The sequence below is a fragment of the Suillus subaureus genome (assembly GCF_016647635.1).
Source record: "Suillus subaureus strain MN1 chromosome Unknown BJ212scaffold_4, whole genome shotgun sequence".
NCBI lineage: Eukaryota > Fungi > Basidiomycota > Agaricomycetes > Boletales > Suillaceae > Suillus > Suillus subaureus.
This window is the reverse complement of record NW_024538560.1, coordinates 1,175,880-1,190,807: the sequence shown is the minus strand read 5'-3', so window position 1 is coordinate 1,190,807 and position 14,928 is coordinate 1,175,880. Positions and strand designations below refer to the sequence as shown.

General features: G+C 43.1%; 2 protein-coding genes across 2 annotated transcripts; one reads left to right on the top strand and one right to left on the bottom strand.

Annotated features, from left to right (window-relative positions):
* Positions 1 to 936: 936 nt before the first annotated feature.
* On the top strand, positions 937 to 5,097 carry BJ212DRAFT_1296286 (uncharacterized protein; the record flags this gene model as incomplete). The annotated part of the gene is made up of 19 exons (XM_041332417.1): positions 937 to 1,024; positions 1,145 to 1,252; positions 1,469 to 1,526; positions 1,560 to 1,569; positions 1,648 to 1,719; positions 1,855 to 1,913; positions 1,949 to 2,112; positions 2,250 to 2,391; positions 2,435 to 2,518; positions 2,627 to 2,728; positions 2,779 to 2,883; positions 3,139 to 3,152; positions 3,202 to 3,404; positions 3,766 to 3,822; positions 4,191 to 4,218; positions 4,346 to 4,660; positions 4,691 to 4,802; positions 4,920 to 5,001; positions 5,074 to 5,097. The coding sequence occupies 19 exons, from the start codon at positions 937 to 939 to the stop codon at positions 5,095 to 5,097; spliced, it is 1,827 nt and encodes a 608-aa protein (XP_041197785.1).
* A 678-nt stretch (positions 5,098 to 5,775) lies between these two features.
* On the bottom strand, positions 5,776 to 6,123 carry BJ212DRAFT_1261767 (RNA polymerase Rpb1, domain 7-domain-containing protein; the record flags this gene model as incomplete). The annotated part of the gene is made up of 1 exon (XM_041330203.1): positions 5,776 to 6,123. A coding segment is annotated over one exon (348 nt), but the record flags the coding sequence as incomplete, so codon positions are not given.
* Positions 6,124 to 14,928: the final 8,805 nt, after the last annotated feature.

Genomic DNA, 14,928 nt, shown 5'->3' with positions numbered 1-14,928 from the left:
GATACACACCGTCTGAGTGGCAACTCCATTCTCAGACTTGGTGTCATTGGTGTCATCTAAGTCTTTGACATCAGGTTGAGGGACCAGCTCATTGGCAGATGATTCTTCTGGATGGATGTCCTTGTCTTTGTCTTCATCTTCAGAGTCAAGAGGAGATAAAAATCACATAGCAACTTTCTTTGGTGCCGGATGGTCTGTAGTGCTTGATAATGTGCACTTCCTCATTCCTGAAAATGAAGACAGCCCACAGGTGTTGTCAGCATCATGAATATGAGCTGAGGGCTTTGAGGGATGGCCAGACCACTGAGAACTGGCTGCAACTGTTGCTGGGGTATGTCCAGCTTTGAGTAGAATGGAGTAGGCATCTCTTGTAGATGCAGTTAATGTCAATGGCTGGGTGGAAGGTGGGACTTGGGGAAGCAGTACATCATCATCAGGATCGTTAAAGAAAGTGATATTGGAAGCATCCTTGAGGGAGCCGTCAGTGTTAAGCGCACAGGCGTCTTGGGACATTGTCAGAGAGAAAACTCACAGTTTTGTCATCAGTACCTCCTTTTGTACATGGAGCAGGGAGCCAATACCAATGCATCCCAGAACAAAGACTTGAGAGCTGGTGGAGGATCATGACTGTCTAGGAAGTATGCAGACTTGAATAAACATATATCTGTGACATAGTCAAACATATGTCAGAAGGCAAGAATATTGATAATTTGATTAGTTAGTACTTACCTTCAAAAATGCTCAAGATTGCCTGATTAACCTAGAGTGCAAATCCTGAAGATGACAGTCTGACATCGAGGCCAATGTTGTCGAAGTTGAAGTTGAAGTTGACAAGGGTTTGGAACAGTATGGGAAGGCCAAACCAAAATAGAATGGTCTGGGAATATGTAGAACTGAGAACCATTTTCCAGTCCAGTTCTGGCCAGGATGAGAACCATGGACAAAACCACAGAGAACTGGACCAAAAGTCTGGTTCAAACTGTGGTTCTGGACCAGACTGCGGCAGCACTAATGCAAAGCAAAGGTAAGACCAAATGACAATGCTCAAAATAATCACCACCAGTATGCTACCACCCTGTGTCAGCTGCAATGCAGGGGTGTCATTGCATTGTTGTGCACTGCTCATGTTACTCTGAATTTGCAGGCATTGATGGCTATGTATCTGCGGTCCAAAATTTTAATGGTATAAATGACCATGTTTTGTGGGAGCAGAATTTCATTCTTCTACAGTTCACATGGCTACATTATCAAGGTCTTGTCAATTCACTGATGCCTTGGCCTGCTAAGTTCCACCTCTATTCTCTGAGGTGTACACCAGCTCATAAGTTGACCAAAGCTCTAGCTTTTACATTTTGGTTCTATCATGCCCACCAGTATTCACTCCATCAGTGCTGTTGCCCCTGCCAATGTTGAGAGCAAAGATGAACACCAGTTATCAATCATGATTTCATCTTACTCTTCTGTCAAGCTGAAGCTACCTCTGAGCTAGCAGGTGATGGTGGTTGGATTAACATGCATGTGCACATGTAAGTATTCACCTCTATGAATTTTGGTAGTAGCTCATGGATGGTGCAAGTTGGACACCACTGGTCTGACATAGGTGTCATATTTCATTTTTTATGGATTATGTAGATTATTTGTTTACAGGCTCTCACTGCAACTCTGAAGACAATGATAGACCATGAACTCAAGATCAATAATTCTGAATTTGCTATGCTGGTAAGAAACATATTCAATATAAATGTAATGGGATTGACACTCTTGTGTACCTGGCCTGCTTAGATATCTGTGATGAATCTGGTATGGCTGACCTTATCTTGCTAGTGTGGAACCAATATACTTACCATTCAACAGGTAAACATGTTTCTCTGCATTGCCTTGGGCTTCATTATCAACAAATTTGGAGGCCTGCTGTTATCTGCCATACTCACTGCATTTTTTCTTGCAGGTGCTGCAGTAGAGGCTGGTGCCACTACAAAGGACTCAATAGCTACCATGTCCTCATGGCGGGCAAGATCATTGCTGCCATTGGGGACAGGTCCCTGGACAATGTGCAGCACAAAATAGTCACCACATATTTTGCACCGGGGAATGGTTTAGTGCTGTCTATAGGTGAGTGCAGCACTTCTCTGAGCAGTTATTGTTAGTACTTGGTTTCACTTCATTCAATGATTTTCAAGGCCTCACATGGCAGGTTCTATGGTTGCATTTTCACATCTCATGCATACCTCCACTGTTCAGGTTGACAGTAAATGTGGCACAATATGTTGGACAGAGTACTGTGAATGTCATGTCCCAAAATATTGGCTCATATTCCTGGCCACTGTGGATAGGCACCATCATGGGCCTCTTCTCATTTCTATGCACTATTTGCATCTTTGCCCTCAACAGGTACCTTTGTTCACATTATGAAGTTGTTGATTACTGCAAACAGTTTGGCCAGCCAAGTATGGGTAGAGTCAAAGTTCAAACATCCTATTGGCCAGCTGTGCACCAAATGCCCTTTACGTCTTGGTTTGTAATTCTTTTTGCAACCTTCCAAACTGGTGGTGTAGACTCATTTGTATTGGTGTCTACATGAGTTATTGCCTTTGCAATGATGTAATGAGTATTGAACTCTGTGCAGACAATTTGCACAGCAAAGGCTCAAGAAAGGAGCTGTAGTTGGCAGATGGGTGTTGAGTTTTTACTTGCTCCTCCCTATTGGACTTACCCCTTTCTTGGGCATGTTCATTGATGCATATGGATGTTGTGTAACAATTTGTGAGCATTTTATAGTTTGAGTAATGCAGGAGCTGACCACAAGGCCAGTGTTTCTCTCAGGATGTATGTTCCTCATCTCCATGCTCTTGTTAAGATTTTCAGAGACAGTGCTAACATTTAGTGAGTTGGAATGTCTCAAGTAGATGGTGTACTAAGCCTGACATAGTCTGTGCACATATGTTTTGCACAATTGCTCAGGTGGGTGTATTGAGGTGTCCTTGTAATATTTCAGGACTAACATTATCTTACAGAGTATCACCTCAACTCCACAAGTGGAGATTGTGCACAGTATTATACCTGATCCTCATTACTACATGACAGCATGAGTCTCTCAACAGATCTGTATTGCACTTCACTTTTTGACATGATTTTCAGCTTTGCAATCAAGAGTATGTATAGTTCTTAAAAGGAAAGAATACTCACCTTTGTGCATTACAGAGTCTCTTGTTCAGGGCTCAATTATCATCACCATGACAGCAACAGGGAAGCTCCAAGACCTATCCCCCACCAGCTCCCTTGACAGTGCTATGATGGTCTGGCTTGTGTATGCGTTCATCTCCATGCTCATCTTAGGTGTGCTCCTGGGTGCCTGCTACATGCCATGGGGACAGCAATGTCTACCTGCCATGCAGCTCTCACAGGTATGCCAAAAACATGTAGAGAGGGAGGTAGAGAGGCTTTGGGATCTACATTGATGTATGGATATGGAAGAAGGTGAGAGGGATGAGAGCGTGATGCTGGAGCAGAAGGAATTGGCTTTGAAAAGCCCTGTGTTGAGTTCTGTGTTGTTGTATGCACACTGGGTAGTGCTCAGGGCTGGATTCACCATAGTCCTCACAGTGTGGGTGATATTTGGTTTTGGTGTTGAGTGGGATGACCATGGAAGTGTTACTAGGGCATGAAGGGTACAGTAGAGACATGTGAATTATAATACCAATTTTCTTGTAATGTTGCATATGGCATAGGGTTGAAATACATCTGTATATTCCTTCAACTCAGTAGAACCGTGTCAATCTCATGCATTTGGTTGGAGAGACACCTCAGGGTGGGGACTTGGAGGTGTGGCAAGTTGGGGAGTAGTACTTGTGAGTTGTCATTTGCATAGGTTGCATTTTCTTTTTGAAATAGGTGACAGGAAGAACATGGATATTCTTGTATCTTAATATCATCAATGCCAAATCTTAATGCTGTATGCTGCACAGTTGGTCATAGCCAAGGCCTCCTATAAGACAAGAGCTTTTCTAGTCTGCTGTTGGGGACACCCCCTTTCAAGCTTTTACCTTCACAAACCAGAATATGAAGCCTCAGTTTCTGTCTCTCACTGAAGATCTCCATGCTTACATTCTGACCTTCCTTCCTTACTGAGATATTCTTTGGTACACATCTGTGAGCATCATTTTACTTGTCACTGTCAATACTCCTAAGAGGACCCCCATACTGACAATCATCTTGCAGGTATGTACAAGCCTTCACCAGATGTACTTGTTGTCTTCTGAACTTCAGTATATTGTTGAACTTGGTGGTCAACAACTGCTTCCTGTCAATCTCTGACTCAGAGTTGACAACCACACTCCTATTTTAGAGCACCTACAGTTCTTGAGGGACAAAGCCCACACATGGTTCAAATTTGACACTTGGCCTGTCCAAACAGTTGTTGTATCAAAAATATTCTTTTTTGATACAGCATTTGTTTCTGATGGCCATCTTTGCCTCTGCAATCCTGGAAGTCTACTATCAGACTTCACTAAGATCTTTCCAATAGCACCAGAGCCCTCACAACAAGCAATCAACAATGAATGGTCTTCAGAATTGTTATCTTCACTTCCCAGCACACAAAACATCAATGTGCTCATGGACCCAGAACAAAACCTGATTGCTGCTGCATATGATATTATTGGTAGGTTGGGTGTCTATATCAACCTTTTAGCTTTCGATGGAGATGGCATCCACCCCCAGGCTGGGTTTCACCACATGGTGAATCAGTCAAGCTCCTATGGTAGTTACAGATTTGGGACTGGCAGTACTCCACAATGTCCAATGTGAGTGAGTCATGTCAGAAGTGACTGGAGGAGTTGACACTTGATTTAGCACATCCTTAGTGGCACTGTATTTGATGCCAATCAGTTTGATGGCTTACTTGATTTTTGTTTCCTCAGAGGCAATAGATTGCTAATTGTCATGAATGACAATTTGAAGATCTATTTGAGCGGAAATATGTCCCAGGCGCTAGAATTGCTGGTGTGTTTCCTATTGCCTGTACAAGTGCAGTTCATAAAATGCTTCCCCTCAAAAATCAACTTGAATCATCAGGGAAACTCACCCACAATAAATTAGAAGAAATACACCTAGGCTAGATGAAATGTTCATAATTCAAATAAGTTAGAATAAATACCTCTAGGTTAGATGAAATGTCCATAACTTTGATAAACATTAAATTAAATTAAGTTTATTGACTTAGTGCACTGTTGAGAAACAAGCATGCAACATACAAGCTGTAGATCTCAACCACTAAAATTTGTATATTCCAAGAAGAAAAACATCATAGTAAGTTTTATTGGCCTTGGTGCATCAATTGTTGATTGACAGGATGATAGTACTCTACATGGCTTCAAAATGTGTCTGTTGCAGGCAAAGGAGGAGATGCCAATGGGGAGACATAATGGTTTGTGCAGAGACAGCAATCAGGTTGGAGGCAATGGCAGAGGAAGTGGAGGTGAGAGCAGAAGGGACAGAGACCTTGCTGGGCTTCTGGAAGAGGGTGAGGGATTGCTTCTGGTGCAGGAATAGAGATGGAACACATCACATGAGTGTAGGGCGACTTTGAAGCATGGTGAGTACCATGGTTTTTTGAATTTAATGAAAACTCACCAATCATCTTGATAGTCTAGTCCTGGTGACTCCAAGCTCATACTGTCAGCCATGTACTAGGGTATAGCATGTAGAATAAACACAAACCTTGAGATTCCATATCTGAGTGAGTTGTTTTCAAGCTGGTGCAGGAAGATGTCTTCCTCAATCGTCTTCATCACCACCACTGAGTACATGGCAATGGATAATGAGCTTCTTCGAGTTATCTTCACTTTGAATGACCAAGACATCAGCAGTCTTGAAACTCTCTGCGATGCAACTGGCAACATAAGCCATGGTGAGCTTGTGATCAATCATTTTAGCATGATTGAGCTCAAGACAAAGGAGCCATGGCAACTGCAAATGCAGCTTGGACTCAATCTCCTCATCAGGAATGGCAAAGAATGACTCTATGAAGACAGAGTCCTCCTCGATGATGGTAGAGCTTGAATCTGGGTCATACTGGATCTCCATGGCCGTTGTCACAGTATGCAATGAGACATATGCAAGCTCTTACTTGACATTCTTGGCAAGAAGACCATCCTGGACTTACTACCAGCCTACCAGATGAATTGCCACCATAGTATATTGATGGCATTGGGAGGACATGCCCATTGCCTGAAATTGGGTCTGGATGAACTGTGATGCCAGTGTCTTGCAAGAAAGGAGAATTTTGGTAGTCTACTTACTATCACCAGCCTACCAGACAAATTGCCACCATAGTATATCAATGGTGTTGGGAGGACATGCCCGTTGCTTGAAATTGGGTCTGGGTGAACCATGATGCCAGTGTCTTGTGTTATGAATTAGGATAATCATAACAACAGCAGCTCAATAAGAGCGATGGCTGAAGTTAAGTCAAGACCTTGCAAAAGCAAGGGTTGTAAGACAAGATGAAGAGAGTGTCTTCAGCTTGAATATCGATTCAGATGACTTAGGATTGGAGGTCCTAAGTGAAGGAATGTTCAGGTGAAAACCTAGTAGATTAAAGTGAAGAGCTACTAGATACATCATCAACTATATATAATGAATTGTAGGTGTGCTTAGGGCAGGTGTGGGATTGATGATGAGTCAGAGATAAGAGATAAGAAAGGACGCATCAGCAATAACAAGAATAGAAAGGATGCATCAGTGATAACAGGAATAGGTCATCTAGCAATGGTAACAGTGATTGTGATGTAATACAAGATATGAGAAATGAGATAAGTCTAGCAGCAGCATCATGTGGCCCATGATGTAATACAAGGTAAGGGAAAAGGAGAAATGAATAGGGGCATTGTCATATCCTGTATGCCAAACATAGATCCCATCATATTCCCACGCTTTCTGGACCTATTTCTGGATCCCATATCCAACTCATTCCTGGATCCCCTATCCTGTCCACCCTATGCACATTCCATCCAGCAAGACATCCAGACTTTACCTCCTCTCAGATTCCAGACTATATCCACCACCTCACATATCTCAGTCCTGTTTCCACCCTGCCTTCCGGATCCCCAGATCTCTGGACCTATTCCCACCCTCCATCCGAGATCCTGCGCCTATCCCCATTTAGGCATCTCTGCCTTTCCAGTTCTCAGTTATCTCTGTTTCCATCTTGCTGATTGATCCTTGTACTAGTTTCATCTCTGAGTTCATTTACTTATGTTCTGTCTTACTTACCAATGTGTTTCCGCATGCTTGTACATAGCCTTACTCCTTTGCTTACTGATCCTCTCGGATAGCCTCTAGTATATAACCCCTGTACAACTACAGTAGAGTCCTCAGTCTGAATATCACCTTAGATCTGCCCAATTATCTTCTGGACTTCAGTCTGTCTGAGTCTTGTCCTTTTCTGTAAGGCCTAGGGAAGGATTCCCTAGGCTGGAATTCCAGACCTTCAGATTTGTCCCCTATGTCTCTGTCCCAAGTCTAGGGATTGCTTCCCTAGACTGGAGTCTTGCCTTTCCAGCACTTACCCTCTCTCCAAACTTTGGTCCACTTCCTGTCTCTCCGACTCTACCTAAGGGTAGTCTACCTCTGTTTGCTTCTACATTGGACTTTGTCTGATGTAGCCCCTATTCCTTCTGGACCTCTGGACATCCTGTCCTGTGCACCTCTGGGTGTCCTGTCCTTCAAATGTTCTGCCCTCTGTACCTTCAGATATCCCATCCTCCTAACCCTTGGACATCCTGTCCTTCATACCTCTGGACATCCTGTCCTCCTGTCCTCCATACTTCTGGACCTCCGGACATCCTACCCTTCCATCCTGTTTCTTGTAGAAGTACTACCTTGCAGTGGGAACTCTCCTGAGCACTTCCTGCATTCCTCCAGAACTCTCCTGTGCTTCTCCAGACATTTCCTGCACTCCTCCGCCTCCAGAAGTCCTCTAGCACTCTCTACCAGAGTAGCCAGCCTCCAGAAGTCCTCCAGACTTCATTGGACCATCATCAGACTTCCTCTGAAATGAAGGGCACATACTCAGGTAAGGGGCACAGCATATGAGCTGAGGCCAAGCCCCTCTGAGTCAGTCTCTCTCTCCTTTGAGCATGATTCTTAACAGGCATACATGATTGTAACATTACCCCTCACTTAGAGACAAAGTCACCAACTTTAGTTATCCTGGTTAGCCCAGTAGACCAGGTCAGCATCATAGTTAGAGTCCAATAAATTGTCCTGTTCTTCAGTGACAGAAAACTGCAGGCTATCAGCAATCTCAGTGGCATGATAGAGAGCATCCTGCTCAGTCTCCCAATGAGAGAGATATTCATAGAAACCCGGATCAGTCCAGATCAACAGGATAATGGCTGCCCACTTTAGGTCTTTACAAAAGACTGATAGATGCCCTGGCACATAGGCTTTGCAAACCCGGCAGTAATATGTTGGACAATGTTTGTGATGGTGTCTGGTGGTGTGGCAGTTGCAACATATGATGTTATCAACAGTTTCTGCTTTTACTGTAGTGACGGTGGATGACAATGGTACTGGTGGTAGTGATGGGGATCTGGAGCATCATTTGCAGTTTCTAAGGGTAGGGGAGACAGATGGTTCTTGTCTACTGATTCAAGATGAGCTACACCTAGTAGGGTATCAACACGTAGTGGGTGTGATGGGGGTAGGAGCAGGAGAAGCTGGTACAATAGGTACAGCAGCAGGATTAAGAACATTATCTGTATGCTCAATGGTAGATGATGAAAGAATTGGTGGTGGGACTGGAATGGCAATGTGTGGGGATGGAGGTTATGCCACTGGGTTTGTAGCAATTCATTCTGTGACAATATGGATAGCCTCTCTGATAGCCTCCTTAGTAGGAGAAGGCAGCAAATGGATTGCAGTATTATGAATGCATATATGAAGGTGGCAGAAGATGGTCTTGTGACGATCATTGTCAAGAAGATTGGCAGTGCATTCAATGAGGCTAGCATCTCTGATGATTCTGATGAGAAGTCTGCTAGGAATTGCTCTGCTTTCTCCTAGGAGATGATCTATTTCAACAGCATATTGCAGGGATGTGATGGTGGATTCAAACAAAGTGTTGTTCTCAATTTCATCAAGGATTGTGAAGTAATCAGAGAGGGTGGAGTCATTAGAGAGAGTAGTATCAGTCAGCGGTGGAGAAGTGATGGGGGAGGTAATGTTTTCGGTGGTGGCAAGGTTGATAGTAGTAGCAAGTTGGTAGTCTGCAAGGGATGTTGGATGAGTGATGTTTTCAGAAGCAGAGGTCATAGCAGTGGTGAGATATTGAATATGGAGTAGACAATGTTGGAGGCATTCAAGGGACATTGTTTTTTTGTTTATAATCAATGGGTCTTTTTATATGCAGAGAGGATGTCAAGGGTGTTACTGAGGTTCTCTTCTGGGATCCATTCATTACTGGCAGAGGAGTATCCTTTCCAGGACACTAGATAGTGTCTTTGTTTACCTGTGCCTTTGTGTGATAGGATTGCATTGATTTCATATTCTTCTTTGTTATCTATGACATCTGGGGGAGGATCATGGAAGTTCAGGCCATGAATCTCTGTTTCATGATAGGACAATAGCTCAGAAGCATGGAACATGGGATGAACTTTCCATTGGGTTGGCAATTGGAGTGTGAATGTGATAGGAAATAGGACAGCGGTGATAGGGAAGGGGCCATATCATTTAAGTACAAGTTTTCATGATGGTAGTTGCATGATTAGATTCTTTCCAGATAACCATACCTTATCACCTACTTTCCACAGGTGATACTTCTGTCCATGAGTTTGTTTTGCCATTTGCTGCATAGTGAGGTTATGGCAAGATAGTGCTTCTTCTCTAAATTTCTGGAGTGAGCAAAGTCGTTCTTCCGCAGCAGGTACAGTGGAGTCAGGTAGGGTATGAGGGAGTGCTCGGGGTTCATATCCCATCATTAAGAAGAAGGGTGATGCATTATGGGAGTTGTGTTTTCAATGGTTATGGACAAATTCTGCCATTGGGAGATGTTCTACCCAATCTTTGGGATGGTTACAGCAATAGATCCAGAGATAAGTGTCGAGTTCTTGGTTAAGTTGTTTGGTCTGTCCATCAGTCTGAGGGTGATAGGCAGTAGAAGCAGTGATATCATATTTCAGGAGTTTGGCAAGGGCTTTTGAGAACTTTGATATGAATTGTGGACCATGATCTGAAATGACTTTTGTGCAGCCTGAATTGGTGATACACATATTTGAAAAACTTCTTGGTGATGCCTTCAGAAGTTATGGTTTTCATACAAGGGATCAGAATTACCCCCTTCATAAGGCCATGGTCAACCATGACCATAACAGAATCAAAACCCGCACATGGCAGAAGATCGGTGATGAGGTCAACAGAGACCTGAGTGAAGGGTGCAGCAGTGATGGAAGGAATAGGAACAAGGGGGGCATTGTGGGATGGGTATCGGACTTCATTTGCTGACAAAGGGCACAACCCTCAACATATTTACAGACATAGGTTCCCATGGAGGGCCACCAAAAATCCCACTTTACAAGTTCCTCAGTTTTAAAATGACCTGGGTGACCGGCAGTAGCATGATCATGACAATGCTCTAGAATCAAATGCCAACCAGCAGGATGGACATAGGCACGATCTTTAAAGTAGAGAATGTCATCCTTTATTGTCCAATCGGCAAGGGCAGATTTCATAGGGAGAAGAGACAAGCTATCTAGGGTGTCATAAGCAGTTTGGAAAATGAGATCAGGGTTGGAGGGATCAGGGTTCACAAGGGTGGTCATAAGTTCAACATCAAGAAGGTGAACAAACATAGAATCTGGGAGAAGGGTGATGTCATCATTATCATCACAGCTGGTCCCATGATCAGGGCAGTGAGAAAGAGCGTCAGGAGCAGTGAGCTTAGTTCCAGTGACATGGTGGAGTTCAATATTGTAGCAGGATAGGATGAGCTGCCAGCAAGCCTGTCTGTGAGTCAATTTCTGTGCTGAGCAGAAGCATAGAAGATTCTTGTGATTGGTGAATATGAGGATGGGATGGGGATTTCCCTCCAGGTAATGATGCCACTCAGTCAATGCACAAATAACTGCAAGGAGTTCTCAATCAAAGATCTGGTAATTGCATTCTGCTGGGTTTAAGGTCTGTGAGAAGTATCCACACAGGTGATAAACTCTGTTTTCATTGGTCTGTAACAATAACGCACCGGTAGCAACAAGTGAGGCATCAGTGGCTATGGTGAACTGTTGATTGGGGTCAGGGTTGTGGAGGATGGGTTGCTTTAGGAAACATTCCTTAAGTGTGGTGAATGCAGAAGAGCAGGATTCAGACCATTGGAACACAGTATTTTTCTTGGTGAGATCAATCAAGGGTCTGGTGATGTTGGAGTAGTGAGGGACAAAGTTGCGATAAAAATTGCAGAATCCAAGGAATGACCAGACTTCTTTTACTGTAGTAGGGATGGGCCAATCACAAATACCATCAGTCTTGGCAATATCCATTGCAATGCAACCAGGGTGTATGATCATACCCAAATATTCCACTTCTTGTGCATTGAAGGTGCATTTCTCCAGTTTCAAGAATAGTTGTTCAGTGCAGATCCTTTCTAGGACACATCGAGTTCAGGTGTGGTGGTCAGAGAGGTCATTGGAAAAGATCAAGATATCATCCATATAACTGACCAGCCATCTTTCGTTAATCTCTTGTTGGAAAGTGCAGTTCATATATGCTTGGAAGGTGGTGGGTGAATTGCAAAGACCGAAAAACATGACATTGGGCTTGAAAAGACCATATTCTGTGGTGAAAGCAGCTTTCTAGTGATCTTCAGGGTGAATCTGGATATTATTGTAACTGGAGCAAATGTCCATCTTGGTGAAATACTTAGCACCATGTAACCAAGCAACCAGTGAGAGCGGCAGTGGGAGAGGGTAGGTGTTTTTGACTGTCCAGTTGTTAATGTATTGGTAATCCTGACATGGATGAAGATCTCTGCTTTTCTTTCCTACAAAGAAGAAGCTGCTTGCCTGTGGTGACTCCAATTCCGAGATAAAGCCCTTCTTTACGTTTTCATCGATGAATGCTTTAACAGTGGTGTGGGAAACACAACAAGAAGAGAACTGGAAAGTAGACTTCTAATGTTGGGCTAAATGTGCTATGCCTAGCTGCTATTCAACCCTAAAGGGTTTTTGGACTAAGCTCAGTGCTCAGAGAGAGTAGGAAATCATGCTAATAACTCTCAGTCTCAGACTGGTACTGATAGATGGTGAAAACTATGATGATTACATAAGCACCAAAAGTGCGAACATAACACTAAGCAATATCTGCCTATACAAGCCCACAGAGTATGAAATCCCTACAGCGGTACATTCTGCTTCTGACAACAGGTAGACCTTTGACATTTTCGGGATAAAACCAGGTTTAGTTTCAATGCAATGATCAATCCCAAGACGCTCAGGTGACAGTTGATTAAGACCATCTTTAGCAAAGATGTTGGTGAAATCATGGAGATAAGAGGGGACAAGTTCTTCTTCTGCTCAAGCCCAGCTGCCAATGGAAACTGTTGGGCTTTGTTGCTGGTTTTGACATATTTGGTAGGCCATGACAGGGGTGTAACTGTGGGTTTCTGTTCTGTAATACTAGTACCATCCTTGGTTAATGGAGTATCCATGGAGATATTAGTGAAGACCTGGAGCTCAGTGGCATTGACAGGGTATTCAACTAAATATTCATCATCATCAAGGTGATAAGTAGCAAGCTCGCATACAGGAGGTGCATAGTCCTGGGTCCAGACATCATCTTTCATGTCAAAGGAATCATCATTGTCATCAGGGATGGGGTCAAGGTTGGGTAATACCAGAGGTGCTTCTTCATCTAAGATCTCCTTGATGGTAGCTCGAGGGAGTGGTTCTAGGGGTGTCTTCAGTTGTTCCTTAATCAGAATAGATGTCACAGGAGGCACCTTCAGCAGCACTACCACTGGAGTCAGTTCTTTCTTAAGGCAGGAGTTCTTCCATGTCTTATCAGTGGATTTCTGGAAAAGAGGTGGGAGGCCACTTTTCTTCCTTTTGGTGTTGATGTCTTCTTCAATGAGGTCACTCTTCTCAGTGCGAGAGAGTTCTAAGGTTTCTGCTTTCCATCAGATTACTGGATCCATGGCACACAGCCAAGGAATCCCAAGTAAAATCTGGTCACGGCAACCAAGTTGTGTGATGTTAAACTTTCCGATCATAGATCGTTCATCAATTTTTACAATGAGGACACAGTAGTGTGTGATGGTGCCCCCCTTCACATAGCTTCCATCCACAGTAGTGACTCGGAATGGTTTCATAAGCTTATGCATGCAAATCTTGTGGAGTTTAACGAACTCTTCAGAGATAAATGTTCCAGCAGCGCCAGAGTCAACAATGGCTGTTGTTTTGACAGTTTTCAGACGAGTTTTAGAGATGAGTGAAATGGGAACTCAAAGTTCCTTTCTATTCCAATACTCCATACAAGTCTTATAGGTACATCAGAAGATACTGATGTTGATCCAGTCTTCCACATCAAAAATCCTCAGTGAGGCAACAGATCATTGTATCTTCATCTTCTTTGTCACTATCTTCTATCTCTTTGTGATGAACTGGGGTCTTCCTGTTCTTCTTTTTCTGAGGACACACTCTTGTCATATGTCCTTGTTGGTGACATAAGAAGCATAGGCCTCTCTTCATGTGATCACTTCTTTTGGCTTCAGTAAGCCAATCTACAGTGACTTGCAAAACCAATACAATGTTTGGTACTTTTTCAGTGTACAGTGTACACAATATAGTGCCTATGCATGTGGGAATCATGCTTAGTGTTGGTGGGGGCGTGTGAACTACAAACCCTTGGCTACAGACTGGCACTTGGATCACGTGATTTGGCCAAGGGGATGTGAAGATATGCCTATTTTAAGACAGAGATACCATTGTAATGGTTTTGCAGCTGTTGACATACATAGATGGTGGGATCTCAGTCAAATCAGAGGATGGTTACTGTTATTTGCTTATACAAATAGAAATATACATAAAAATATTATGTCTGAGTTTGAAATTGCTCCCATGCTTCTTTATTCCCAACCATTGCTACTATTTCCTTAGGGAGATGCTCATACTCTGCAAGTCTCCTTTTGACAAGGTCCCAGAGATATTCCAATGGGTTAAGGTCAGGAGATTGTGCAGACCACACCATAGTCCTAAATTCCTGCCCATCTAGTCACTTCTTGACCTTTTTGCAGGTATGCTTAGGGTCATTGTCTGGCTGAAAGATGACATCAGAAGCATTAAGATCATAAAACTCCAGGAAATTCTGAAGTTTATCCTTCAAAATTTGAAGGTAAAGATCTCCATCCATTCTACCATCAATCTTAGCAGCATAGCCAACTTCTTCACAGGTCATACAGCCCCATATCATCACAGAACTTCCATTAAACTTGATAGTTCCTTATACCAATCTGTCACTATGCCCCTCTCCTGACTTTTTCCAAGCCCATTTGCAACCATCTGACCCTAGGTAATTAATTTTGGTTTCATCAGACCATATGACCAACTTCCAGTCCTCCAAAGTTCAATTTTTGTGAGTATAGGCAAAGTCCAAGTGTGCTTTGCAATATTTGGCAGACAGTAGAGAGTGTTTGGACTTGACTACAGCCCTCATCCTAGGTTTTCAGGTAGTAGCAAGTGGTACTTGGGTTGGGGGGCTAATTTACAATATTTGAAAAAGATTTGATCACTTGATAAGTAGTTTCTGCCTGCTGAGTGAAGATGAAACAAATAGGATGACAAATATTGACTGAGGAAAGGTTGGTTGAATGACCACCAGTGAACTTTTGCAAGTAGGAACACTCTTTTTAATGAAGCTTGGAGATAGTAGTAGTGCTGA